General features: G+C 41.6%; 1 protein-coding gene and 1 long non-coding RNA gene across 6 annotated transcripts in view; one reads left to right on the plus strand and one right to left on the minus strand.

Annotated features, from left to right (window-relative positions):
- The window catches only part of nfia (nuclear factor I/A), a 111886-nt gene extending 100464 nt beyond the window's left edge, over window positions 1-11422 (minus strand). The window contains 2 exon segments of the mRNA XM_048251871.1: window positions 4401-4929; window positions 10452-11422. Of these exon segments, the coding sequence (XP_048107828.1) occupies window positions 4401-4929; window positions 10452-10478 (556 nt within the window). The 5' untranslated portion in view covers window positions 10479-11422.
- LOC125300182 lies at window positions 11094-25947 on the plus strand. 5 transcript variants are annotated; one of them, XR_007194526.1, is made up of 5 exons: window positions 11094-11195; window positions 22112-22357; window positions 23261-23463; window positions 24091-24399; window positions 24840-25947. It is a non-coding gene; the product is annotated as an uncharacterized LOC125300182 (long non-coding RNA). The 5 variants fall into 5 exon arrangements; XR_007194524.1 differs by having other exon boundaries at window positions 22112-23463; XR_007194525.1 differs by having other exon boundaries at window positions 22112-23451.
- The last annotated feature ends 1412 nt before the right edge of the window (window positions 25948-27359 follow it).

A 27359-nucleotide genomic window follows, 5' to 3' on the forward strand; every position in this document is an offset into this window, starting at 1 on the left:
CTGTGTCTACAGTACCCAAACTTATTGTGAATTCACTTCCACTGTCTGACAATGTGTCTCTATTTTATGAATGGGCACTAACCTCGATTTTAATGAATGGCAGAGCGTGAGTATGTGAGTGTGTGTGAGAGTATGAGGGACACGGTCATTGTTGAGGCACTGTTGCTGTTTAGTGGGATTTACACAGAAGGGAGAGCCCAAAATGAGAGGGGTAGGGGAGTAGGGGTGTTCTGAACCACAATGTGTGCTGCAGCAACCACAACAAAGGCCTGTGGTCTAGCCCACACTCGCCTTAAATAGCTCCAAATTGTTGTTATTTCTCCGCCTGTGGAAAAGAAAGGGAAATACAAAACGGCTGTAACATGAGATGAGCCAAAACAGACCGGAGATATTGGTAGATTTAGTTTCGTGCTCAGGGGGAGAACTTGAAGGGGGAAAATCCTCATTTGATTCCCTTCACCTATGTTCTTAGCAATAGCCAATCGGTTACAGTACTTGAAATACCTTCTGAAGAAAGTGCCTTTGTAAGACCTTATTTTACAACCCAAACACTCACATCACCATGTGAGAAAAAGGTTCAGTTCGCTGCAATGTCAATAACTTCTGACAGAACTTTAGCTTGTGGCACCTTAAGGATACATCATCGGAGATAACTAGTTCAGAAAGACACCAGGCACAAATCCCTTTAAAGGCTCAGTGGGGAAATAGGTCAGACCTCTTTGCAGACATCCACCACACGCAAACAGTATGTTCATCTCCGCTGGGGTCACACCAGGTAAATGTAACATAAATATCTATCGACTTGCCTGAAAACCTTCACATAGGTCCTATGGCATGCATGCATGTTATCTTTCACGACCAGCAATATCCTTTCATTGTGTGGCTCTCAGCGAATCAACAGAGGGGTGACAAATATCTCTCAGTAAACAATACCCTAAGCAGGTTTATGATGCACAGTTCCATTATCATCATCAACAAAAGGCTTAACAAAGCTATTTTTTAAGCAATACTGGTTGGAACAATGTGTTTGTTGACCTTTTACAAAGATTATTTAATCATAAAAATATTTTTTATGTTCGGTTGTATTATTACATTTGGTTATTCTTATATTAGGTTATTATATGGTCGTCATGGTTCTGTTGCATTTCAGTCCTGCAACAAACACCACTGTGCATGACTGGTACAAACTTTCGGCCCACTAAACCACAGCAAACCAAGCACTGCTAAACCACACAGCTAATCCCCTGGCCAACTGGTGAACAATGAATGCCAGCGACAGTTTGTGACATAATTTTACACTTTTCACAATTTTACCATTCCATTTCACTTATGTTCATAAACAATTATCAGTTCACAATATAGTTATATACCTATCCTCAGTGACAACAGTGATTACTTTGTATTGATTATAAATAATGTAGCAATCAGATGCAGACAACCCAGTTCCAGAACTTAAGTCCTGCCATATTCTTTCTACCTGTGCACTTAACACAGGTGATATCACAAATTATCTGATCTACCTGGCTGCTAATTAGAATGATCTGGTTTACTAAATGGTTGGATCAAATACTTGGCAGGACTTTTACTTTCTGAACCCGGGATGTCCGCCTCTGGTAGCAATGCACCATTTTACTTATCAACTAAACAGACAAAGAAGTCTACAAAAACGTAAAGCTTTGAAACTTAACTCAGTCAAACAAAACAGCCCCTCTGAACCAAACCACCTGTTTTAAGAGCGATGTCAAAGGTCACCCCACTGAGTGAAAGCAGTGTAATCGCTTGACTAGACCCTAATGAGGTGGCATGTTTATCTAAGAGGTCAAATGCCTGGAAGATAAGGTCATGACCCTGACATCTTAAGCTGTGACCTTTGGTTAGTGTGGAGAGCTCCTGTGATCTTGACATCAGTTGGGAGGCAGAAGAATGAGGTCGTAAATGAGCCCTTTCTCACTGCCAGTGGTGGTAGTGGGGGAGGCTTTGACAAAACATTGTTCTTAGAGTTGACACATGATCCATCCTTGTGAGTGTGGGACACCACTGTTTATTACCCAGACAACACAGGCTGACTCTAACCAGCAGAAAACAGTCAATTGATGGCTTTAACATGGGTATCTTTGACAGAGCTGGCTCAGCTGGCTGCAGACTGCCTTGTGACATCTGTATAGGAGTCCAACCTTCACACTTAAAGCTAAAACAATACAAGTTCCCCTGACAGAAGCCAAGTCGAAATGGCACTCAAATCCTACATTTCTATTACCATTGATTGTCACTGCATTATTTAACAGTCTGAAGGTAAACTACAATGTCAAAGCTCTGACACATGAAGTCTATAGAGAGATTCAAACCAATTTGATATCTCTAATTATTGCAGCATAATTTGCTCATGTATTAGTAATTAACTTGATAGTGTGGCATTAAAGGCTAACCAAGCTATAAGTTGATAACAAGATCGATGGTGTTATCGCAGGAGAGCAGTGGCCAAGGCCCACTCCGCCAGCCCACAATCTGACTGCAGTGAGGGGTAAATTTAATTACCGGCATCAGCTGCCCTCAGAAACCACCACCTTAGGCATGGGAGTATGAGCTCAGCTCTCTTTAGATGGCTTTTAATCAAGGGAGCTCCACTGCCTTAAATAAGACACAAGAAGAAATCTGATCTTACGGGATGAGTTGAAAGCACAAGAGAGAGAGAGAGAGAGAGATAGAGAGAGACAGAGAGAGAGATAGAGAACGAGTGGACGACAGACAGAGAGAGAGAGAGAGGAACAGAGGAAGAGAGAAAAAGAAAGACAGAGACTGTAAAGCCACAGTGGGCAGACCTCCACACTCAACAGGCACTCTCTCTTTCTTTCTGGGCTTTGTATTTCCTTGTTCTCTTGCTGACACCTCTTATTCATGGCTGAGACCAACGCAGAAAAAAAACCTCAAATGCAAGCGATTAGAATGTTAGCAGGAGCAGAGTGCCTCTGAATAGGCCTTCAGAACATCAAAACTGGGGATTTTGGTGGGTCGCTGTGACCAAACATTTTCAGAGACACTGTGAGCTGCTCATACTTGTTCAGACAAAAACCTCAAAGGGGCTCTGTCGCCTTTAGTGGGGGGACTAAGTCAAGATGATTCACACGCTCCCCCTCCGGACCTGAGGAGAGCAGAGCCCCATGCGTCTGCCTGCAGTCGGAGGAGTCCCAGCCAAGCCCGACGCTGCCCGGCATCTCTATCAGCACTGCATTTGGCCTAGCTCCCCTAATTTCACCTCCACGTTACCAAAAAGAACAACTTTGGCTCGAGCACATTGAGGGGTACAAGCTGACCCCCACCCCCTAAACCTCCTCGGTTAGAGAGGCCTTAGCTGGGCCTTGTCTGACTGACTGGTGGAGGCTGTGGTGAAAGAGTCCGCCTCGCTGAGGAAACGAGCGTAATTAAGGTGCTCAGTTTTGACTGTGCGAGACAAAGCACGCTCCGCGCCTTCTGACTGAAAGCCCGTGTTTGTGTTGCTGTCAAGGCAAGACGGATCCCCTGCTGTCTCCTGCCCATTAGCAGTTTTACCATCAGAAACGAACACTGGACTTCTCTCTGTCCAGCCGCTATTCAGTGATAAGTGAATGACAGCAGTTCACTGCAAAAGCACAACCTTGCTCATGATAAGTGGGTGAAAGAATTGCCCACTTTTACATAAGGGACCTGGTCAAAATCCTGACAAAATATGCTAATGTTAAATATTTAATTAATCTCTTTAAAAATGCAAGGTAGCTGTTGGAAAAAAATGGTCCCTTAAATGTTATATATTTATCTGCAGGTATAATTCATAATTTGATATGATTTCCACATTACACTACACAATACTCAATACCTCTCTCTGTTTCATCACTTACATTTATTTTGACAAAATCCTGTTTTGGCACACTAGCAATCTCTCACAAGGAAAATGATTGCTTTCTTTCTCTCTCCTCTTTTCTTCCTTGTTTGAGATAACAGGCTCGGCCTGTGCCAACTTTCAAAAAATCTGGCCCGTCTTAAAACAGTGAATGGACAGCCGGGGAGACTGTTTTGGCATGGATGCCCTGCTTTTCTTAGACTGCTGCATTATTGACTGCAGATGAAATTAAGGGTGTCTGCCACAGATAACATTTGTTCCCACTTATAAGACAGAGAACCGCTGAACTTTGCAGAGCTCTGCACAAGGTGAGAAACATTCAGATGTTTCAGGATTTTAGGACTTCATATACAATAAGGAAAATGTAAAAATTGTGGGTGTTTTCAAGTAACCAATGATAACCAGTGATTTATGTTTGCATGTTAGTAGTGCTGTTTATATATGAATTAATGTATCAGCTCATGTTGAAAACAACAGAAAAAGACAGAAAAGGCAGAAGAGGGAAAATAAGCAAACAGACACTTACCAGCATGCACAAAGTAGGCCAAGTAGAGGTCGAGCTCCTTCACTGAAACTCCTATGTGGTGTGGCTGCACGCACAGCCCCGGGTTCGAGCACTGCGGGGACTTAACCAGCCGCTCGCCGTCCGTGCTTTCCAGTGGAATACCTTTGAACAAAATCACCATGACCAGGTCCAGACGCCACACTTTGTCGGCCTGACGGAGGCAATCAATCCGCCTCATCTTGCCCTTCTGGTCGGGATTGGACAGCACGCAGCACGGTGGCTTCTTGCCGGTGACAGTTAAGACAAAGTCCTCACGGAACTCGGGCCGGATGTCCTTGCGCAGTTTGGCGAGGAGTCGCGAGGCCCACTTTTGCTTGACCTCTGGCTTCTCGCTGAGCAGCTCGTCCTTCACTGCGCGCTCCTCTTCTTTGCTCATACGCTTCTCGTGCTTCTTGAAGTACTTCCTCTTGCGGGCCTGCAGGTTGAACCAAGTGTAAGCGAAGGCTCGCACGTGTGGCAGCAGCGCTTCAATGAAAGGATGGAATTCATCCTGCAAACAGAGACAAAAGTATATATATATTAGACATTATAGACACATTTCTGTTGCAGTTTTGTTGCAATTACTTATAAAAACAATGACGTAGACAACCTACAGTATATCCTGTAGAACACAAAATATTTAAAATACGAACCCTTGCAGATTTTGAGATACCTATAAATCACTAAAACTTTGTGATCTGGTCAAGCTGTTCCTCAGTATGAACATTCTTCTGTGTCACTCTAAATCAGTATAGGCTGATCGTTAATGCCAAGCTTTGCTTTCAATTTTAGCTCACACTTTAGACACACATACATAAACATGCATGAAAAAAGAGAGTATTTATATTTAACATTCCTCTGGCATCATTAGCGGAGCGGCACACGATAACGACAGTGTGTTTCTGAGCTGAGAGGGGCCCGACTAGGCCGTATCTTGGCTCTCTGGCAAGAATGCAGGTCTGCTGGGGTCTGCCAGGACCGAGAAAAAGCAACAACCGCGCGGGAAAGCTGTCCGTCTATTTTTATCTTTTCTCCATGTAACCCCCACCCTGCCCAATACACACACACACACACACACACACACACACACACACACAGACATGCTCTCACAAACTTCCACTCACACAAAGACACTGTCCATAAACAGTCCCAGTTTCAATTTAATATTACTTGGGGCCTACGTCAAAGAAAGCTTTTGCAAGAGGTGGAGAGAACCAGAAGCAGGACGGTCGTGTTTTAGTGCAAATTTGAAGGGGTTCCACCTGCCAGTAGCAAAGACTGGAGGAGTAGAGTGTGGCGTGGGGAAAGATATAGTGTTCCATGCTCAGGTTACCAAATGCAATCATGACAGGGACACAATAAACATCCCAGCAAATGATCTCTGACAGCATTAGAAGCATAGACATTTATCTTACTCCCAAATGAGTTGAAATATTGTTATACACATTTCCCACATGATATATGGATGAATCAGCAAGGCCATGTTTTACCTTACTATAAATGTATATGTAAGCTTATAAGAACATACACATATGGACCTTTATATAGTTAGTTATATGTAGCCAAAAGATGGGTGAATATTACAGTGTATATATATATATATACTTCTATTATTAATCTCTTTCCATTCAAATTCACTAACTGGATTACAAATCACATATCTGCAACTACAAAAGCCTTCAGGTATGAGCCTGAAAAAAGAAAAAGCTCAGATGCTAATATCAAATTGCATGATCAGACAATAACAATTTATACTCCAGTTGCCAACATATCAAACAGACGTACGCAGCTAGTAAAACACCATTACATATTGTATAATTACACATGAAACCTTTAAAAAATATCAAAGCATGCCAAACACATTCTAAGTAGCGGTATACAGTGTGTTCCTGTTTTCAACACAGTATTGAGAGCACCACATTGCAAAGGCTCACATCCATAACAAGGTTGTTACACCAGGTCTCCAACCTCTGATGAAATACAACAGGCCTCAGCTGCTTCAGTGTGCCCCTCGTACACAAAAGTAGCCACACAGCAAGCAAAGCTCGCCGTCGCGCAAACAAAAGCAAAGAAAACAATCTTGAAGGGGCAGAATAAATACGGGGTGCTGATCCAAAAACACACTGGTAAAGTCACAGCCTCAACTCTGATAGGAACTACCAATATGAAGCTGAAAAGGCTATACTGACATCATGCTTTTTCCCAAAGGCTTTAGTCAGCGTACAGTACAATGCCAATCAATCAGACAGAAATAATAATAACAATAATAATAATAATAATAATAATAATAATAATAATAATAATCAGTATATACTGATTTATCCTATGCTTTTGCAGAGCCTTATGAAATCACTATTGCTTCACTTCCCTGTTATGTTTGCACTGAAATATATTTGTGTTTGAATTCAGAGAAGTCTGTATAACCTAACACCACAGCCTGTCTTACATCCTAACTATGTCCCTGCAGCTAAACTTAGACAAAAGGGCTTACACCCTTTATCACTTACTGTGTATGTGTGGTTTGTGTTTGAGTAAGGCAGACTATTTGCAAGCGAGGAGTGTGTGTGTGTGTGTGTGTGTGTGTGTGTGTGTGTGTGTGTGTGTGTGTGTCTTTGTGCAAGCCCTGAACTTAAAATCAACAAAAACCTCACACAAATTTGAGAAAATATTAATGAAATGCATAAATAAAAATAAACATAAATGACAAGAACCGAGAACCTTTTTGTCTGCTAACTCCACTGCCTTCAGGGCACAAATATCGCATTGTTTCTTTCATCTTGGATTAAATCCAGTAAATTAATTTTCTTATCTGCCTTCAGCAACACTGAGTATCTTAAGCCAAATTCTTTGAAATGTCTTTCCTTAAGAGCAAATATTTATCCATTGTTGTTGGAGGATTTCTCCTGAACTGCTTGTCCTCAGCATTGTCTGAATTAGCAGTGGAAAATTCTATAATTCTATCAAACCTGATCAGACATTAAACTTCAGGGGGCGTTTTAAAATTCTGAGAGTACTCTGTAGCAAGCACACAAACAGACACGTGAGAGAGAGTCTGACGAAATGCTTCATCTTAGCTTAACTTCCAGCTGTGAAGTTCTTCTGTGCACCTTGGTGACAGATGTGATGCCCCCAAATAACAGGCCACAGACAACATCTTACCAAAGGAAGAAAAAACTGTAATTTAAAATCCAAATGATGGTAATCCTCCTCTTTTGACACCCACTCTGGTAGCACCACAACACAGAGAAGTAATTACGAGGGAGTCGACAGCGAGTGCTTTCTCCTTTTGTTGCGGTCTCTCCCATAAAAGTCAGCTCCAGACCGTATGAGGCAGGCTGCTGGGACGGGGAAGACTAGTGGTGAGGGAGAGGGATCTCAGAGCGCCGGGGCTCTGCCTCACACACTCCCACTCTGCAGTGAAGCTAGCTTCAGGAGCAGTGGACGGAGCCTAGCACACTCCGCACACAAGCGCGCAACACACCGCTCTCCACATCTACTCTGCTGCTTTAAAGCAATGTCTCAGCCTCTACCGGCCTCACATCTGCAAGAAGAAACTACTTTTAAAATATAGAAACTCCTGCCACAAACAAATCACTACCATGTATATTATTGATCATATACATTGAGATGTCTACCACAGAAAAAAAAAGTGTTTACATTTCCAGTGGATGGAAACTGCCACCGTAGCTGTACAATCATGAAAATGATTTCTCCACAGTGACTCATACTCTTAGAAAAGTGTTATTATTTTGCACCATATGTGTATTAGACATACTGCATAGGCCCATGTATAGCATACATCTCAACTCAACAAAGAAACAAAGAAATGCTTAGCAAAATCATTAAACTATGACACTGACTCCCTTCCAGGATTAACCATATTTCTTATTTTAAAATATTGATTACAAGGAAATATGTCTTTAAGGTAAACAATATTTTACAGTAAGAAGCTATTTTTACACCATAAGAAATTTAAATTTAAAAGCACTGATGTAAGTAAGAACCTCAACCAATAATACTTGCTTTTCTAAATTAGTTCATTTTTTACATTAATACATTTTTCATTAGTGAGAGGGACCTACACCTTGCGCAATTTAAAACAGAGTTCATAAAAGAAAAATTTGGACTATGCAAAAAGTCAGGTTGAGAGGCAAGAAATGTATGGGTCTAATTATTCAGCGTTTTGATGTAAATGTAAACTATGAATTATAAACACGTTGCAATCAATCAATAACCCTAAAATGAAAACAAACTGCAAATCAATACCCAAGGTTTATAAAATACAGATATAGAGTTTGTTTGAAATTGCTTATTTTAGCTCATTATACCTTACATAGCCTTCATCACACATCATTCAAACGCCTAATTCGTGCAGCATCTTTTCTTTTTACTTTCTTATTGACATGTTTCACATGTTTTAGTTGAGCAGCTGAAAAGGTGATTTGACAGATGCCTGTGAATTTAATACAGTACATATAATTTGGTGTTTAGTCATACACATTATCTGATGCATAATTATTGACTTATTCCAAGATTACTTTATTCTACACTAAAACTATGTAAGGAATCCAGTGGTGTGCAATTATGTGTGACAGGACTAGGGCAAGATAGATATTATGCAAAAAAGGATTTTAACTGCCTAACTGCTATATGATTTAAATAGTGATGCACACTCTTTTTCAGTTAGAACTGACAAATGCATTACAATGAGGTAGTACGTGACATACAGATGCAACTTGTAATTAATTTAATGTTGTATAAGAAGTACTGATCAATGGAACGCAACTGAAAATTATTTGTTTATTTTTACAACTAATGTGGCCGCAGCTGTCACCTCATCTAACCCCCGCGCCCGTCCATTCTATAGAACTCGGCAGAAAACTGCTGCGCCTTCACCAAACGCTGCCACAAGCTTTCCCTTCTTAACCAAACACTTTACATTTTACACACTTAAAGTGTCTCAAAATATTTTTATTCTGTTAAAATGCGACGGAGGCCTAAACCAGATGTGCTTCGAACTCCTGACACTCTGCTGGAAAAGCCGGGCAAGTTGGAGACCCAGATAGCTGACCTAATTGATATTGCAAAGTTAAACACACACTGACCATTACAAAAATGTTCAATTCTTGCATAAATATGTGACTGAATTATGTCTTGACTGGTCTAATGTCAAACTGTGCATCCAAAACGGGCATTATCAAAGGCGTTGCACAATAGCTGTATATTTCCAAGGATTAGAAAGTTGGGAATGAAATACGCTTTGCTACACGAGAAACTGTCTTCCTACTGACATGTAATGTATTTTTGCAAAGAATAAAAAATAAAACAAAGTAGTCTACAGACTTTGAACTGAAGCTGAACTAACACTGGTTTGGGAAAAAGTTGAAACTCCCACTCCTCAAAGACTTTTGACGACGTCTCGGTGCTTATCAATTGCACCGTTATTCTAACAGCTCTTAAGCAAAATCGAAGCGAAGAGCACTGGACATATTACTGTTCAAATCAGGCAAAATGCTGGTAAGCAACTAATCATGTCAATAGATCAATAACGAGTGTCACAAACGAGAACGTGTGTACTGCGCTATGTTTAGATATAACAGCACCATAATTGTTGATACCGTAAGTGTGGCATGAAACAAACGTTTACATCGAGGGCATGGAACTTGCATTAGAGATAAACTACTGTCTTCCTATTAACTGTTCTTGTCCTCCTTCTCTTTAAACGTGTAGGCTATAGGTTTACATGCACCAATGACCAAGTCATGAACAAAACTGCTGTTTGCCGAAGCCCATAGTCAGAAACAAGAGTTCACAGATTTACAAACACAGGCTGCATGTACTGTACAGTACCAGGCGGTCGCCATCCGCCATGTGGTAGTTAGTTCAGATGGCTCTGTCAGACCTGGAACGGCCGCAGCACACAAAGTTACTTGTCTTAAGCAACGTTAGCCTCACATTGCCAGTCCCGCCCCGACGACAGAGAACGCAGAAATGCAACAAATAAGGTTAAATACATACAAAAAGCTCACTTACCTGTGTTAGACATAGCGGCGAATACATATCTGGTGTTTTATCTTGAATTTGTGAGGTATGAGTGTATGTTTGGATAACTGTTACAAGTCAGCGTGTTTATGTATGTGCTGATGTGTGTGAGTGTGTGTATGTGTGCTTGTGTATGTGTGGGGGTGTATGAAGACTCTATGTGTGTCCGTGTACGCGTGATGGTTGTGTCCGTGTGTATGAAAAGAAAAAAAGAGAGACAGAGAGAAGGGAGAGAGGGAAAAAATTAAAGCCTGCTTCTTGCTTTCACATTTCCAACTCTACGAACTGCAACCAACGCTTCACCGCTCCATAGAGCTGAACCTTAACCCCGCCTCGAGTTACAGCTTCCACTCTCCGCACATATTTACTGTGCTCTGCAGTTAAAGTCGCAGAGCAGTCCCCTTCTCTGGAGTGGGAGTAACTTTCATCAGTGGCATGATCAACTTAAGAAAAGTCCCGACACAGAGCTGTTCCGGTAAATGTGCAGAATTTTAGGCAAAGCAAGGTGCAGGAAACTACTTAATCGCTGAGCGGTGGCTTTCTCCCATATTTGAAAAAGCGACTGTCAGTGAAGGATTCTTCTGGATTCTTTAGGAAAAACTCTGAAATTAACTGCACAGCATTCCTCTTCAGGGTCGACTCGAACGTTCACACCAGCCGAAAGCATTGCAGGCATGTGGTCTGGCTTTACCGTGGAGTCCACAGTCTATCGGATTTACGCACGAGGAAGACTGGGTAGGCTACGGCTCGGGAAAATGCTAAAATCCTTGAAATCAAGATAGTTGAGTCTGGTAAAACTGGCACTCCACTGGTAAATCCTGTTTATTTCAACCTGAGATTAAAAGAAATGAAGCAGACGAACTGTGTCCATTCAATTCAACACAGAGCAGAGACGACACTGTCGCCTCACCGAGTCCCGTCCGGCTACAGTTCACTTTTACCCACTGTGCCCGGAGGACAAACTCTTTGCTCATCGTAGCTCCGCCAGCTAGCCCCGCGGTGTCTTGAAAGATAGACCAATGTTTAGAATGTGTGAGACTAATACCAAGCTACTAAAACAGCTCATTATTACCAATTTAACATAGAAACCATAGAGTCTATCAGTAAGAGGGTATCGTGGTTTGTTCCTTTAAGTTCATTTTTGAAAGAGACTGTCGGACCGTCCAGAGCAGGACGCAAATATTAGAGTGCTCGAATCAGGAATCACAGTTTGTAGGCTTTGTCTCGTCATGTTGTCTCTTAGACCTAACGGTTATTAAATAGTGTTTATTTAACTCGTGGATTATTGCAGGTGAGAAGAGTAGCCTACTGTGTGACCGTGCTTCGCAACAGAGCAGCTGAATATCCTTACAGACCACACTTCATACACCCAAGACGGCGCACAGAGCGAAACGGAGCACACGCTTGGGCTAGTCTGTAGCATGGAACTAATTTTGTAGGTTCAAACTACTTCGTCTGGCCAACTGGCTTTTAGCCTTCAGGGTCATTCTCAAACCAAAAATATGTAGTGCTGCGGTCTAGGTGTGCAAACGTAGCAAAGCAAGTTTACAGGGACACAGTAAACAGACAGGTGAAAAAGGTAGCTTATGTGTTTCTCGAATACAGCATGGTAAACAGATATAAGACTTGTTGGTAAACATGCTGTAATTTTACGGAAAGTAGATATTGCAAGGCGCTCTGAATTGCATAACGTCTGTCGGGGCACATTTATACGATTACCCATTGGTCATATAATCAGGCATTATATGCAACAGTGAGTGCCCTGCTAACCTCCTAACTTGGTAATCTACTTTCCAGTCAAATGAGTAGAAATGCATATGGTTCAGCTAAGATTGTTCTTGATTAATAGGGCTATTATAACCAAACCACTTCTACCATACATGTATGAATATGAAGATTTTTAGAATCAATGAATATGAAGGTTTTATAGAAAATAGGCCCATTTCACCATCTTCCCAGAGATGAAAAAAAAAATGGTACCAAAGCTTTTCAGGCAACAAGTATTGCTTTTGAAGGGACCGCTTATGCTGTAGAAGATGATATTGAGTCTAAATGGATGGTTTAGTAAGGAAAGCCTACCATATGGCAGCCTATCCAAGAAAGGACTACATGAATAGGAACAAACATAATATGCAGAATAATATGCTATCAAATTTCCATATCACAGAAACATAACATGTAGCTGATTAGCCATTGAAAGACAATTTAGAACCTATTGAGACGTTTGATAATCAACATTATTTTGGCCACCCTCTGGTTAATAACCGTAAGAAACAAGTCAACTGAGCGCCCCCTAGGCAGTGTCCAGGGTAGCGACCTCCGTCCCAGAGTCGTCCCTTCTGTTGTCCAGCCCCTTTCCACCTCTTGAACAAGCGGTGAGTCTGGGCATAACTAAACACTCTCGTTGACAAAGCCAACCACCTGGATGTTTGAGCGCATTAGCTGAGTGCTGATTCTGGGGGGGCAACAATAGATAGCCTACTTATTAAGAACCAGAAATGAAAGTATATTGTCAAATAACAGTGGAACAGCTCCAATATTTATCCACACACCATGTTCTTTTCTAAAAACAAGTAAATAAGAGAGGCAGTTACGATTATAAGAATGGCCAGTTGTAAAGTAAATATAATACAGCGAAGCATTATGATGTGGCATGCATACTCCATGAACAGCTTCTTAAAATAAATAAAATGGCACCTATTAAAAAGCCCAGGCTAAGTTTGCCAAAGTCTTCGTTGGAGTGCATCTCTGTTTGCATCTCACACTAACCTGCTGAAATGGCAAAGTCCGACCTTCCCTCGTCCCTAGTAGCATGCAAAGGCTCTTTTCTGATTGGGCGAAGCCCATGGTTTTAAAGCTAACGATTATTTTATTGGACAAAAATCACGTCACTATGAATGTCCAGGAATGTAGCTAATTGCAACGACTCGGGCACTCTACAGAACCCAAACACAGTCTAACGATACAGAGTACTTTTACTATTTAGCAATAGGTTATTTCATCACTGCACAGTACTACATCATCCAGGGGTAATAGAGGAAGTATTATACGTGCAATTTCACGATGCCTCTCAGTATCTGCATTGGCGTAACATCTGCAAGGTTTATCGCTGGTAGAAGCGGATAGGCAGAAGGCAAGGTAGCTTATCACAAAATTACAACAGAGCATGTACGCATCTTTCTGTATACAATCAGGTATAATATAAGGAACTTAGTGTAGGAATGTGCACGTACCATTGCATAAAGTACGTGGCTAAACTTTAAAATGTTGAGACGAAGTGCTTCATTTCAGCAAGCCTTGTTTTATGATGAAAAAGTAGTCTATTAGAACTTCATGTCCCTGATGAACATATCAGATACCTAGAAGACTTAGTATGAAATTAAAAATTAAGAGGCGGGTTGATCAAATTAATAAGCTTGTTTCATTCCGAAAAGTAATAGGCGCTTTTCTCTTCATTCCTTGATACTTGACAGCGATCCAAGCGGGACAGATCTGGCTGGCTGACGAGACTCTCTCTGACTGTCTTGGCTTGGTATGTTAGACTCAGGACAGAAGTTGCAATCGATTCAGCGACTCCCCTTGTTTATGTCCGCAATCGCTGCAATTTGCATTACCACGCAGTAGTCTACACCAGCGGCGACTACAAGCCACCTCTCCCTCGCCAAGTCCTCCCCTCCTGAAGTCATACTAGCAAATCAGCGCTGTATCTTGTGGCTCACAGACCCCTGGCTGCGTTCTGCTTCTCCACAGGAAACGTATTCCCCTCTTGCCAGCTTCTACCAAGCACTATGCGGCAGGACCGCGCGTACGCATCGCCGTCCACCGCTTGTCCGAAAGGGGGAGGCTGCGGAGACCTTGCACAATCCGACTGACGAGACATGGATAGCATCCGTACATTACAAATAAAGATAGCAACCTTATTTCACACATGATTATTTTAAAGGGGGAAAGCATAAAACTGTGCAGCCAACGGTTTTAAAAATCACAATCACAGGGAAGCCATAAACTAAGCATTAGGAGTAACTAAATTAGGGTTAAAGCAATGCAACTAAGATAAAGTCATGGTACGATAATGTAATGTGCACTTTTTACTTATTTCAGCTGGACTGATGAACTGGAATGTTGAAATAAAGGTATGGAACCAGTATTGGCAAACATTAATAATGGAAAAAAAGTCCACATTTAACCTGACCACATACTACATAAACTTTGGAGGCTTTACTTTCTCCGATTTCTATCAGCCTTGTTATGAGTAGGTGTGGACACTCACGTCACGTCGACAAACACATTGCTATGCGTAATGTTAGCATTGGTAAAATAGTAGGTTATTACTTTTCAGCACCCAATAACTGAACAGCACCACGGGAATGACAGTACCGTTTCCGAAGAGATCACCTGATGGATCAGCAAATGGAGTTCCGATCAATCTGGTGTTTGTTAGTCAAGAACAATCGTTGGGGAAGCAAGCCTTTAACGCATATTTGCATGATTGACCTTTCTCGTTGGAAGGACCAATACTTCTGGATCAGCTGTATCTCATTGTGCGCCACCTAAACTCAAGACTTAAAATAGTGCTACTCTAGGGGTAGGCTAGCCTACTTCTCAAGTGGTATGCCTCTTGTTAGTTTTAAAGACAATAGTTGGTTTTACTGAATGGTGTCAAGGCCTGTGTTATGTGCGCTTAACCAGTCGAGCATCCATCAAACGACACACCATAAGTAAACCAATGTCATAAAGGTGACTAGGCTAATTATGGTCATGGTACCAAACAAGCTAATGCCTGTTATTGGACATGGGGCTAGTTTTGATCTATCACAAATAGGCCATTAAACCTGTGTATGAGCTTACCTAATCATGAAACGCGCAACTTAATAAATGGTTGGAGAACTTCAATTTTGCAATTACCATTGCTAGATATAACTGCACCTACAACAATGAATAGTAAGCTCAACTATGCACTCCAAAAAATAATAGCCTACATTGTGTTGGCCTACTAGGTATTGGCCAGGACACCTCGGTGTCTTATGTTGCGGCTCATAAGGGACGTCTTGGCTCAAATTTCTGCCTTGTTTTACAAAAACATGGGGGCGTTAAAGCAATCTTGCCAGGACTTTCTAAAGCAGTGTTGAAGATGAAGGTAGATTGCCTGGTGTTGTAAAGGTCGTAAAAACGAAGAAAAACTATTAGGCTACTTACAATACTGAAAGAGAATAGGATATCCTCAAGGTTCAAGGTGAGGTTCAAATTTTAGGACCCTGCCATAAACAATTAGGCTAATCATTGCGCCCGAGACAACGTCGGCGAAGTAAGGTTAATTTGGAAAAAGACACTCCTCCAACATTAGAAACTGTCAGTGGGTTTAGAGATCGGGGAAAACGAGGACTAAATTGCCAATGACAGTCTGAGTATAATGGCTATCCTACTTACCAGTCCTGTTGCGACAGAAAAAAATAAGAATAAGAATAAGATTGTATAGACACCTCGCATTTCTATAATGAGACACAAAGATGTTCCGGGGGCGAATTATCAAGTTTGCAAATGGCAGTGATGCGATGAAAAGACAAATCACACGTCCGCCACAAACCGCCGAAACAACCGATGCGCACTGCCAACTTGTGCCAAGTATCCCTCTAATGTGGTTGTGTGATAAATATGCGAGGGAAGTCACGTTGATAAAGCCATTTTAATGCCATAATAAGCATATAACCTAAGTTGAACGTCATTTCAAATGTTAGTCTAGCTAACCTGTCAAAAGCAAAGCATTTACATTTGCTGTTATTGGTGGAGTGGAAATATGTATAGTATTTTAAAAGCCTGAGAAATTATAATTAGCCAATTGGCTACTCTTAATAGAGGTTAGGTTACAGAAATGAAAAAAGATGATAGAAACAGATTGTGAAAATTAAATAGGCCTATGTCAAACAAACTCTGCTGAGTAAACTAGCCTACACACAGTGACAACACATCACATAGACTACTATCTGCTTATAAAAGGCACTATAATTTTCCACCAAAAATGACATTAGCCTTCATAATATTACCCCAATGTGTTCTTGAATGTAGTTCATGCGAATTGACGATGTGAGAGGAGAGATAGGCCAATAAATTTTCTGAGCACTATGTCATAATGTGGTACATGTGAGGGTGCTTAACAATTGTAGGCTACACGTGGGACGTTATCATGAAATTTACTAAGAAAGGCAAGAACGACAGGTTCGGTTGCATGGTTCATATACTCATAGTGATGTGAAATTTGATAAAGTATGTATAGATGCAGTGGCAATTAGTTTAATCGTCAAATGTGCAGCCAGTTCTGCCAATCTACACATGGAGATAGAGCTTATGCCCCTCACCCTCACCGCACCACAACAGAAATGAATAAATAATAAATATGAAAACAACAAATAAATGATTTCCCCTTATTGATTTTAAAAAGTTCAGACATATCTGATTTATCGACTAGGCAACTCCCCTATACGAACTTACAGCCAAATGACACAATGCAGATTCTTTGCACATCTTTGGGCTACTTTCGATGTGAGAGGAAATTGAACGTGTTAGTCATCAAACAAGCAAACTGTAGCCTAAAAGGGGAATGTAATGAATTGCCGATTTTAAAGAAATGTTATGTTTCCCGTTTTTTCTGTAAATGTGAATTGGGCTATATAACGCTTAACAGGCTGAGAAAGGAAGCTGCCAATAGGGATGGGAAAATAGTAGAGGAAACAATTCTAAAGAGTTTGGGTTATTTCCTAGAGAAAATATTTTAGAGCCTGGCTGTAATTAATATAACCTACATGAATAAGACTCCATGCATAGTATAGGCTATACGAACTTTAACTAAATTGTTCAGGATAATTCAGTGTAGCAGAAATAATTATTTGAACTGCAATAATAATAGCCTAATAATAATAATAATAATAATAATAATAGCCCAATGCATGGCCAATAAAGCAATACATTACATATCACGATAGCATTAATCCAATCAGCATTATTGTAATATTTTAAACGAAACAATGTTTTTAGAAGGTCACATTTTTTTCTATACGGAAGAATCAATATGATTATCATTCACACCAGTACGAATACAATTAATCTTGCCAGGAACACATCCAAGGAATATGTAGGCTAGGTCGAGAGTCCATCTAGAGGTAATACTTTGAAATTACAGCTCAGACAAACTCGTGCGCCAACAGAACTTGAAGAAACATTTTTCTTCTATGGAAGAGAAACCAGATGGAACGGATGAAAAACACATCATTGAACAACTCTTCAGCCTTAACAATTTTACTACATTTTGATTATTTTGATAAAGTTTCTAAAGTCTGTCATAAAGTGATTATTGTGTGGTAACAAACAAAAACAATGATAGTAAGAACCATTCTCATAATTCACAGCAGTAATAACAATAACAACAACAATATTATTATTATTATTATTATTATTATTATTATTATTATTATTATAAAACAATACCACTGTTCACCACACAACTCATCTTGTTTTTTTTGTTGTTGTTGTTGTTTAATGGATTATGGCTATGTCAACCAAGAGCATTTCAGACCATTCTGAAAAAAACAAAAACTAAAGTAGTGAAGTCTAAAATAAACTTAGGTTGCTTAAAACAGTAACATTTGATAAACACTCTGTGTGAATTATCTGTGAAATATTGTTTCACCTGGAAAAGATGAGTATCCTAAAAATGCATTGGTGTGTAGAGCAAAATCTGTGAAATTGCAGTGAGATAACACAAGAGGGCACACTTTTGAAGCAGATTATTCAGAATTTTGGGACCATCAAAAGACAAAAAATACAGAAATACCATGGGAGAAATTACTGCAGTGAAACAAAATAACCTACAGATGCCTTTCATCTAAGCAGCTCAGGTACATCCACAATCTGCATTTGTAGACTATGTGTTAGTAATGTGTTTAAATGCTCCTTTCTCTCAGTTTTGCAGACACACACACACACACACACACACACACACACACACACACTCACATGCACACACGCACACACACTCAAATGCACACCTATATACTCATATTAACAAACACTGTACAAATCCCTGCCCTGGAAGCTTTGTGAAACATGCATGTGATGTGTAGTAGTTTGTATGCGGGTTGAAGTGGATGGGGTCCTGCGAGCTTCAGAACAGTGGCTAGCCTGGGGGTAATTACACTATCCAGTTCTGTGGCAGCATGCCTGTGGCCTTCACACACACACACACACACACACACACACACACACATCAAATGTCCCTTCCTTATGAATAAACAAGCGCTACATCTGCGGATCTGCTTACCGCGGGCCACTATTGTGCTTTGCCACCAATGAGCCAAGCAGCCTGGGCAGGCCCACACGCCACTCTCACAATGGTGCTCAGGTTAGCGCTAGCGTTAGCCCCTCCTTCTCATTAAACAGTAACCAAAAATCCTAAAGGAACAGCTATGCTCTCACACTGTGGCCTGGTGGCAAGGGTGTTTTAAATTCACGTGTGGCTCATTGTGTTGGAGCTCTACAGCATCAATGACACTACAACATTACGGTTATATAATGGCAGTCCAAAAAACAGGAGACACATACTGCCACAGCTGATAGCGATCGATAGAGAGCTATTGCATGTGTGTCTAGTCCCAGTGAATGGGCTCTCATTGGCTGTGAGTGGGTAGGACAGGCGTGAAAGATGAGGGAGGGTAAAGGGGGGTGGGGGGCTTGGAGGCCACTGGGCTCCACCTGCTGCCAGAGAGGTGCCAAGGCTACAGCTGGTTCAATGCCAGCTAACGGCCTGCCTGGCTCATAGTGCCAGTTTGCTCTGAGTCATGTCAAGAATACGCCCCCATTCACAAATGCACAGCACTGGGGTGCCGTGCCGCACACACACAAACCAAAAATAACTCTTCGTCTAGCATTTTCCCGTTATTTAGCTATATTGTCCTATGATTTTAAAGTGTCATAATGTAGGGTTTTACCATTGGGTTCATTTGCAGTATGTTTCTAGCATCTCAAAATAATTTTGTTTCTAATATGGGTCTGGAGTAATGTTTCCGATAGTATCACAAAATCCTACTACTTCCTTTTTGTAGAATCCTTCAAACTGAACTTACTTCATGATGCACTTGATGTAGTAAACATATTCCATTATCTCTTAAGTGTGTGTGTGTGTGTGTGTGTTGTATAAGGACACAGCTGTCAACAAACACAGTTCTTATGTACATACATTTTCACGTTGAGACAAATAGACAGCAGATTTCCCATACACACCCTAAATTGCACACACACACACAAACACACACACACACACACACACACACACACACACACACACACACACACACACACACACACAACACACTCACACTTCGATCCATACTAACCATATTTGGTGAAAACCAAACCAAGATATTGTGCAGAGTCCACCCCCCCCCCCCAAAAACAAAAAAAAAATACCTCAAGGCAAGTTTGGTACATGTGCAAGCTGTTGGAATAGCCAGGCATATGCTGGCCATAGCCCACAACACTCACCCCCATCCCCCATCTTAGAGCCCAGCACCTCCTCACTGCTTGTGGAGCAGGCGAGAGACAGACTGGCAAAGACTGCCAGGAGCATACTATTACTACGCTTGAAATTCATTACATATCTGTGCTTATGAGTGTTGGTAAGACAAACAGACAAAGATAGTTTGTTTGTATGTGTGTGTGTGTGGGGTACAGAGACAGGTCTGAATGTAAAATAAGGGATGGAGAAACAGAGCCTGGCTACTGTTATGGGGCTCTAGATGTGTTCCGCTCCCGTAAGCAGCTGTGCTGATGAAGGAAACAAAGAGTGAAAGTGTCTGATACAGGCGCAAACAAACACAAACACAAACACATGAACACAGATAAACACAGATAAACAGATGTACAAAGCAACCCAGCCTCCCCTCAATGCACAACACAAAGCAATATGAGGCACCTGACAGCTGTTGTCTGCATAAAGAAAAAAGAGCAGCAGCTGGATGAGGAAAAACACTCTCTCTCTCTCTCTCTCTCTCTCTCTCTCTCTCTCTCTCTCTCTCTCTCTCTCTTTCACACACACACACACACACACACACACTCCCCTCAGCCCTGTAGCAGGGACTCAGTTATCATGTGGTAACTGACAGGTGACTGGGAGGAAATGAACTAAATGGAGGCTCCCTCATGGATCTGTTAATTACACCTGCTCAGTGCAGAGATTCGTCAGCAAGTGGAACGCACCCAGACTCCAGTGGGCACAGCTGGTGTGTGTGTGTGTGTGTGTGTGTGTGAGACAGAGAGTGAGAGGGAGAAAGAGAGAGACTGCACAGGTGAGTATAATATGTGTTGGCTGCTTAGGGTGTGGATTGCAAGAGCTCTAAAAAATCTCTAGTAGATTAACTCTGAAACATTACCCAATGTGTTGACCACTGTACAAACAAAATGAAACCACATTCAATAATTGTGCATCTTACCAATGTATCAGACAGCTCCAAAGTGAAATGCACAACGCACCTGGATGCCAGGAGAGTGCTGATACAATGCACATAACACAGAATTGGAAAATAATTGAAGTATTTTCAAAATGCGTGTGTAGCAGACTGACAAAATGTTGAATCAATTTAGCTGTGTGTCAGCCATCAGAAGTGGTGTTGGCATTTCACAGTATATCAAATGATGACCTTTCATTAGCTGACTCTCATGGTGGCTCTAAGACCAGTCCTTAACTGTGAGCCGCTGCTAAAATTATTTGAGTATGACTTCATGATTTCTCTTTCCCTGAATGTTTGTGTATAGAGTAAATGTCCTTATATACATTTATTTATATGTGTGTGTGTGTGTGTGTGAGAGAGAGAGTGTGTGTGACTGTGTGACCGTGTGTGATCATTAGCCTTTCATGTGCCTGATCATGGGGGGATTGGTAGTGCCAGGGCATTGTGCCTCTCCCCATCATCCATGAGACTGGCAGCCTATTTGGGGGTCCTCTCCTGTGGTGTGACTAACTCGGGGCGACAGTGCCAAGGAGGGAGAGAGCGCTGGCCTTGCCAAGGGAGCTTGTGCCCCTTTCCTAGGCTCAAGGCAGGCTTTGTTGTGGGTGCACTATCTTCTCACAACATGTGCTTGTGTCAAAGCAAGCAACTGGCAAACATCCCTCATCTCTGAGAAAAAAAAGGAATGAAAAGCAAGAACCAAATCCTCTTTGTATGCTCTCTCTCTCTCTCTCTCTCTCTCTCTCTCTCTCTCCTTTCTTCCTTGTTCTTAACAACTTCATTTGCCATATACACAGGACTCCTCCTAGTCATTTTTGGAGGGAAAGTGTAAGAGGAAAATAGAGTTGGATATTTGTCTGTCTTTCTTAAAATGACTGCTTGTGCTAATTCTGATTTTTGCAAACACATTGTAGTAGGATTTGTAAATATATATTTAATAATATAAATTTTATACTAAATTATAAATAATAATACTATAAATTATTATGTAATTATTCATATAATACAAATGTAAAATTCAGAATTGATTTTCATGATGATGTACTGTACTGTTTGTTAACAGGAAGAACTATGGGCCAGTTATATTATGTTACAAAGCACAATTATTATTATTATTATTATTATTATTATTATTATTATTATTATTATTATTAACAGCAACAACACAACAATTCTGTGGATTCTGCTGATGCTGCTGAAGTTTAGGACCTCTGTCTCCCTCTAATGGACATCCCAAGAAATTACAGTACTACAGTTCCCACTAGGAAATGATGTAGGAAAGTAAACGTCTTCACACCAGCAACATTACAACTAACCCTTACACTGAACAATGCTTACCAACTCTACATTCACTCTACAGTACTGGCAACTCCTAACATGCTTCACACAAGTCATTTTTCTATGGTAAGTGACTATTTGAAATACACTATGTAAGCTCAGTGAATATGAGGCCATTTTTTCTGCCTTCCTGTAGTGAACATTCCTGGTCATCCCCATTTTCCTGGACAGACCTTAGTACACTTGCAGGGTCAGCAAAAGGTTGTCCAGCTTCTGCCATAAACCCACACTGATTACAGTTGCAGCAAAATTGGTTTTGAAAGAAAAGACAGCAGGCTCAGAAAACAGATGTGGTCCCAGGCGCAGAGGAATTCTAATAATATTCCAGACTGTTACACTTAAGCTGCTGATTCTCTCTCTCTTGCCTTCTCCACCTCCCCTTTGCTGCTCTTTTTCGTCTGCCCATTGTCTCATGTCCTGTGATCATCTGATGAATGAATTTTGATACATTTTGAAAAGAATCTTGCAGGTATTTGACTAGCTGTAATTAAGTCGTCTGCATAGGTCTACTTTTTCAGCACTTTTTTAGTGTCCCAACTTCTAAAGAAAAACATATTTTGTCTGAATGCATTCCTTCCTCACATATGAATGAGAATCTTTTACATAGCCAATCATTTGAGGATCAGCCTCAGTTATGCAGAAATAGCCAAAAGGCTTGTCAGGACAAATCAGGATCAATAAAATCAATCAAGATATGAGTGGGGAGAGTGGAGCCCCTGTCCTGTATTTCAAACAGAGGAATCTGGCGATCCATGAGCCTCTACATAGATAATGCAGCTAACCAGTGTTATGTGCTATTTCAATCTTCAGACATCACATTTCACACACTAAGTGCCTATGAAAATGTTCTGTTTAATACTGAGAATAGAGAGTGGGCCACTACCATGATTCCATTGATCACGGCGTTCAGAAATCTGTCAACACTGTTTTCCATTTCCAACAGCTTACTCACCTTATCTCCTTTTCAAGGCAACTGCCCCCTCAATTAGGACTTGCGCTTGGTCCTGACAAGACTGATTGAGCCCGCGGAGGAGCCTCCCATGACAAGTGACTGATTAACATGGCAGGGGTGAGGCCTGCAGCAGCCACAGCTCAAGATGAGAGATGCCGCCAGGAGAAGTGGGACAAACACAGCCATCATTCACTAATGTCTCAGCAAGGTGTCTAGACAGGTGCAACAGGGTGTGTGTGTGTGTGTGTGTGTGTGTGTGTGTGTGTGTGTGTGTTTGTGTGTGTGTGTGTAATTAATCTGTACTTGAGCAGAGTAGTGTCTGATTATGTAGATAAGTAATGGCTGTTTCGAGCATGGCGTTGTCAGATACTCTTATGCCTGAAAAGCGTTTTCTCTTTACGAGCTTTATGTTTGGTTTATCCATCCATTCAATTGAGCACCCACCCTCAGATATAAAGCCACAGAGCCAAAGTGAATGTTGCAAGAATGTTATGTGTGTGTGTGTGTACGTGCTGCACATGGAGAATATATTTAACGATAATGGTATAAGTGTACGACCTAAGGCAGCTCAGAAACCAAGTGATAGACCACATACGCATACAAATACACACTATACACAGTCATCCCACCCACATACACAGGGGTATCACGCTCTTTGCCAACCACCTTAGCTAAGCTGTACCTCATTCTCTGCAGTACATCATGACTGGAAGTGCCCTCCTGAGAGGCGGGGGTGGGGGTGGGCGTGGGGGGGGGGGCAGGGGGAAGGAGGGTCACTGCTTATTTCCGCGCAACTTAATGAACGCCACATGGACCTCCTGCTTTTCTTTTTTCCCTTCGCTTTCAGTCAAACTCCCTTTTTTCAAGCCGTCTCACTGTATCAGCACTCTCAGGCGAGCGAGCGGTGGACCACGAGGCCCTGGAGGCAGGCTGCTAAAGAAAACACCCCACAAACCCAGACCACGTCCAAACCCAGACCACGTCCAAACCCAGACCACATCCAAACCCAGGCCACGTCCAAACCCAGCTCACATCCAAACCCAGGCCACGTCCAACCCCAGGCCACCACCTCTTAATGGCCCTGTTGGGTCTCTGCCAGCTGCAACATTATCTCTGTATCATCAGCTTCACTGGCATCAATGCTTATTAGATGCAGGTTGGTCTGGATGCTTTTCTGCCACCCAATAAATGCTGGCCTAACAGTGTGAGGGCTGTTATAGGGGTTCACTTCAAAATTGTCAATGATGGCAGACAAATTCCTGATGAAATGGGCTTAATTGAAATGAGGGTGGTGTGTGTGTGTGTGTGTCCATGAGAGAGAAGTCACTGTGTATATATATATATATATATATATATATATATATATATATCTGTGTGTGTGTGTGTGTGTGTGTTTGAGGGTGGGGTGATATTTTAAGGATGGTGTACCCTGTACTGTGACTGTCTGTATGTGTTTATATTGTGTTCTCTGTGTGTGTGTGTGTGTGTGTGTGTGTGTGTGTGTGTGTGTGTGTGTGTGTGTGTGTGTCTGTGTGTGTGTGTCTGTGTGTGTGTGTGTGTGTGTGTGATGTGTACTGTATGTGTTGTTTCTGACAGGGCTAGGGAATCAGTGAAGGATGTGGTCCATCTGACGGAGCCATAGGGCCATCTGTCAGCCCAGAGCCATCAGTCACATCCTGGTTAGGCCATCGGCCTCCTGCTAAGCCCCAGTAGCGCTCCCCTTCTCTGGACCCTTCCCTGACCTGGGAGAGCACGCAGGGGTGGGAATACCACCGTACAGTCGCACTCAATCACACAGATACTGACCAGAACAGTCTCCGCATTCTGGAGAAAAGGAGCAGCGAATGAGCGAATGAAAGTGAGCAGCGAATGACCTGAATGGTGCAGGATTATCTGCCCATGTGCTGCAGAAATGGAAAAAGGAGCAGACATGTAGGAAGTGCCCTGTGCACTGTGCACTGAGACTTCTGGCACCAGTCAATCTTGTCCATCTTGACTTCCCTAAAAGAAGTCTGACCTGGCGATAGGAAACACTCATGTTATCACGACACAATTGTTAGGTCTGTGAGTATCAAATCCACAGAGCTCAGTCCCTGTATTAAACTAACTTTGCACAGACTGAATTAATCAGTGAGCTGATGGTTTATAGCAGACTGATGTTTGGGGGCAGGGGGTTCTCTTTCTCTCTCCCCCAGTGATCTGTGCAATCTATTTCTCAGGCTGACTAAATTACCTTCAATTTCTGGCCATATAGGCCAACTGTGTGTACATTAGCACACTCAAATGACTCTCAGACTCTCAAAAGTGGAATTACAGATGTTTTACACATTACAACTGGAGCTGGAATCTAAATCGGTCAAAAATGAAGCTTAGATTTAACAGACATGGCGTGAAAGCAACTCCACTTGCAGAACACTCTGTAGCATTTGATACCAACTGCATGAAGTAAGTGTAGCAGTGGACACGCCAGTGGCAGCCCTGAATTGACTTGGTTTGAACCACACCTGAAGAGTGGACAGCTCATGTGCTTGTACATCACCTCAACGAGTAGTCCGAGGCACAACTGCTGTGACTCAAAAACAAAGCAGTTAGAGGTCACAGTTGACTGTCAATGGCGTCATGGGTTTAAGGCCTCACATTATTTGTTTTCCTTCTGTTTCACAGATCTTATTCACATGCTAAATAAATGCCAAACCAAAGGTGAGACATTGCTCAATGTCTGAAATTAAAGTGAAGCAAGAAGAACTCACTAAACCAAACCACCAGCAGGGGTAGCCATAAAACCAAGGTGCTGACTTTCTCCACAAGCATAAGAGGTACAGAACAATGTTGAATTAATCATTCCAGGTAATCCCTCAATATGTTTTACAGATGACAGGCCTGATTGCGGGTTCAGTATATTCTGGTTTAATGTATGGAAAATGTATGGGTAGACTGAAATATTTACACTAAAGGGTATTATTAATGTTTATGATGCCTCCAGTAATATCTGGCTGCTGTGATGCCTGTGGGTTTCAAAAACCTCCCTGAATGTTTATGGCACAAACAGTCTTTACATACAGCACTATTCCAGAGCGTCTGCTACCACCTAAGTAGAACAGCGCAGCACACATTTGAGCACTTAATATAATGTAAGCTAACATCAATGTCAAAAAGACATCAAAGGTAAACTCTTACCGTTTCAGCATTGCTTCTGCTGAGGTATTCAACACTACAAATACCAGGGGAGCAGAGCATCTGCGTCAAGACTAATGATGCAACAAATCTGGGCTATTACATTATCAGAGTCACTCAGGAAAAATCTGTAGTGCTTAACTAGTGTTAGTCTTCTTCAACAGGATTGAAATGATTACTGGTCATTGTTTGAGAGCCCCCATTACTGCCACAGTTCTTTTTGGTTTAAAGTATTAATGACCAGATCTCTGTCCTTTAGACAGTGTGTTCCAAGCATCTTTCCTGTCATGATCAGGGAATGTTGCAACAAGCCTGGGGGCCAGTTTCCAAAAAGTGTTTTTCAAGGTTAAATCAAGTTCTCAAAAAAACTTTTCCCCTAAATATAACAATTATAACATCCATTCAGTTGCGCCAAGGGAATAGAGACAAATCCTCATTCGGCTGACCAGATGTTCCAGCAACAAGCAACAACTGTCTGTTAAATCTGGCAGTTCTCAAGAGATATGCAGGGATCACATGCAATTCATCTGTTTGCAAGAGAGGCAAAACAATAGCAAAATCTGGAGAGTGTACACGGGACACAGTATGTACAGTGTGTCTCATCTGAGTGGTATGTAGGATGAAATTCAGGACACTGAATAGTCCCCTGCACCAACACATTATAATGAACAGGGCATTTTTGGAGATGATCTCATGAATATGGAGAAGGCATTAACAGTTTTAACTTTTCTTGCATTCAGGCTTCAATGACCCCAAACATATGTCAGTGAAAAAGCGCTGAAAATATACACCTATTTGTTGGCGCAGGTTTGACACTGAATGCTCATCATTTATTTGATTTATTTTTCATTTTCTGCTCTCTGGCTCTCTTCAGAGTGTCCCAGTTATCAACGCAATACAAGCCAAATCTGTTTCGGAAACTTCTGTGTCATGGAAGTGATG

This window comes from Alosa alosa, chromosome 9 (genome assembly GCF_017589495.1).
Source record: "Alosa alosa isolate M-15738 ecotype Scorff River chromosome 9, AALO_Geno_1.1, whole genome shotgun sequence".
Taxonomy (NCBI): domain Eukaryota; kingdom Metazoa; phylum Chordata; class Actinopteri; order Clupeiformes; family Clupeidae; genus Alosa; species Alosa alosa.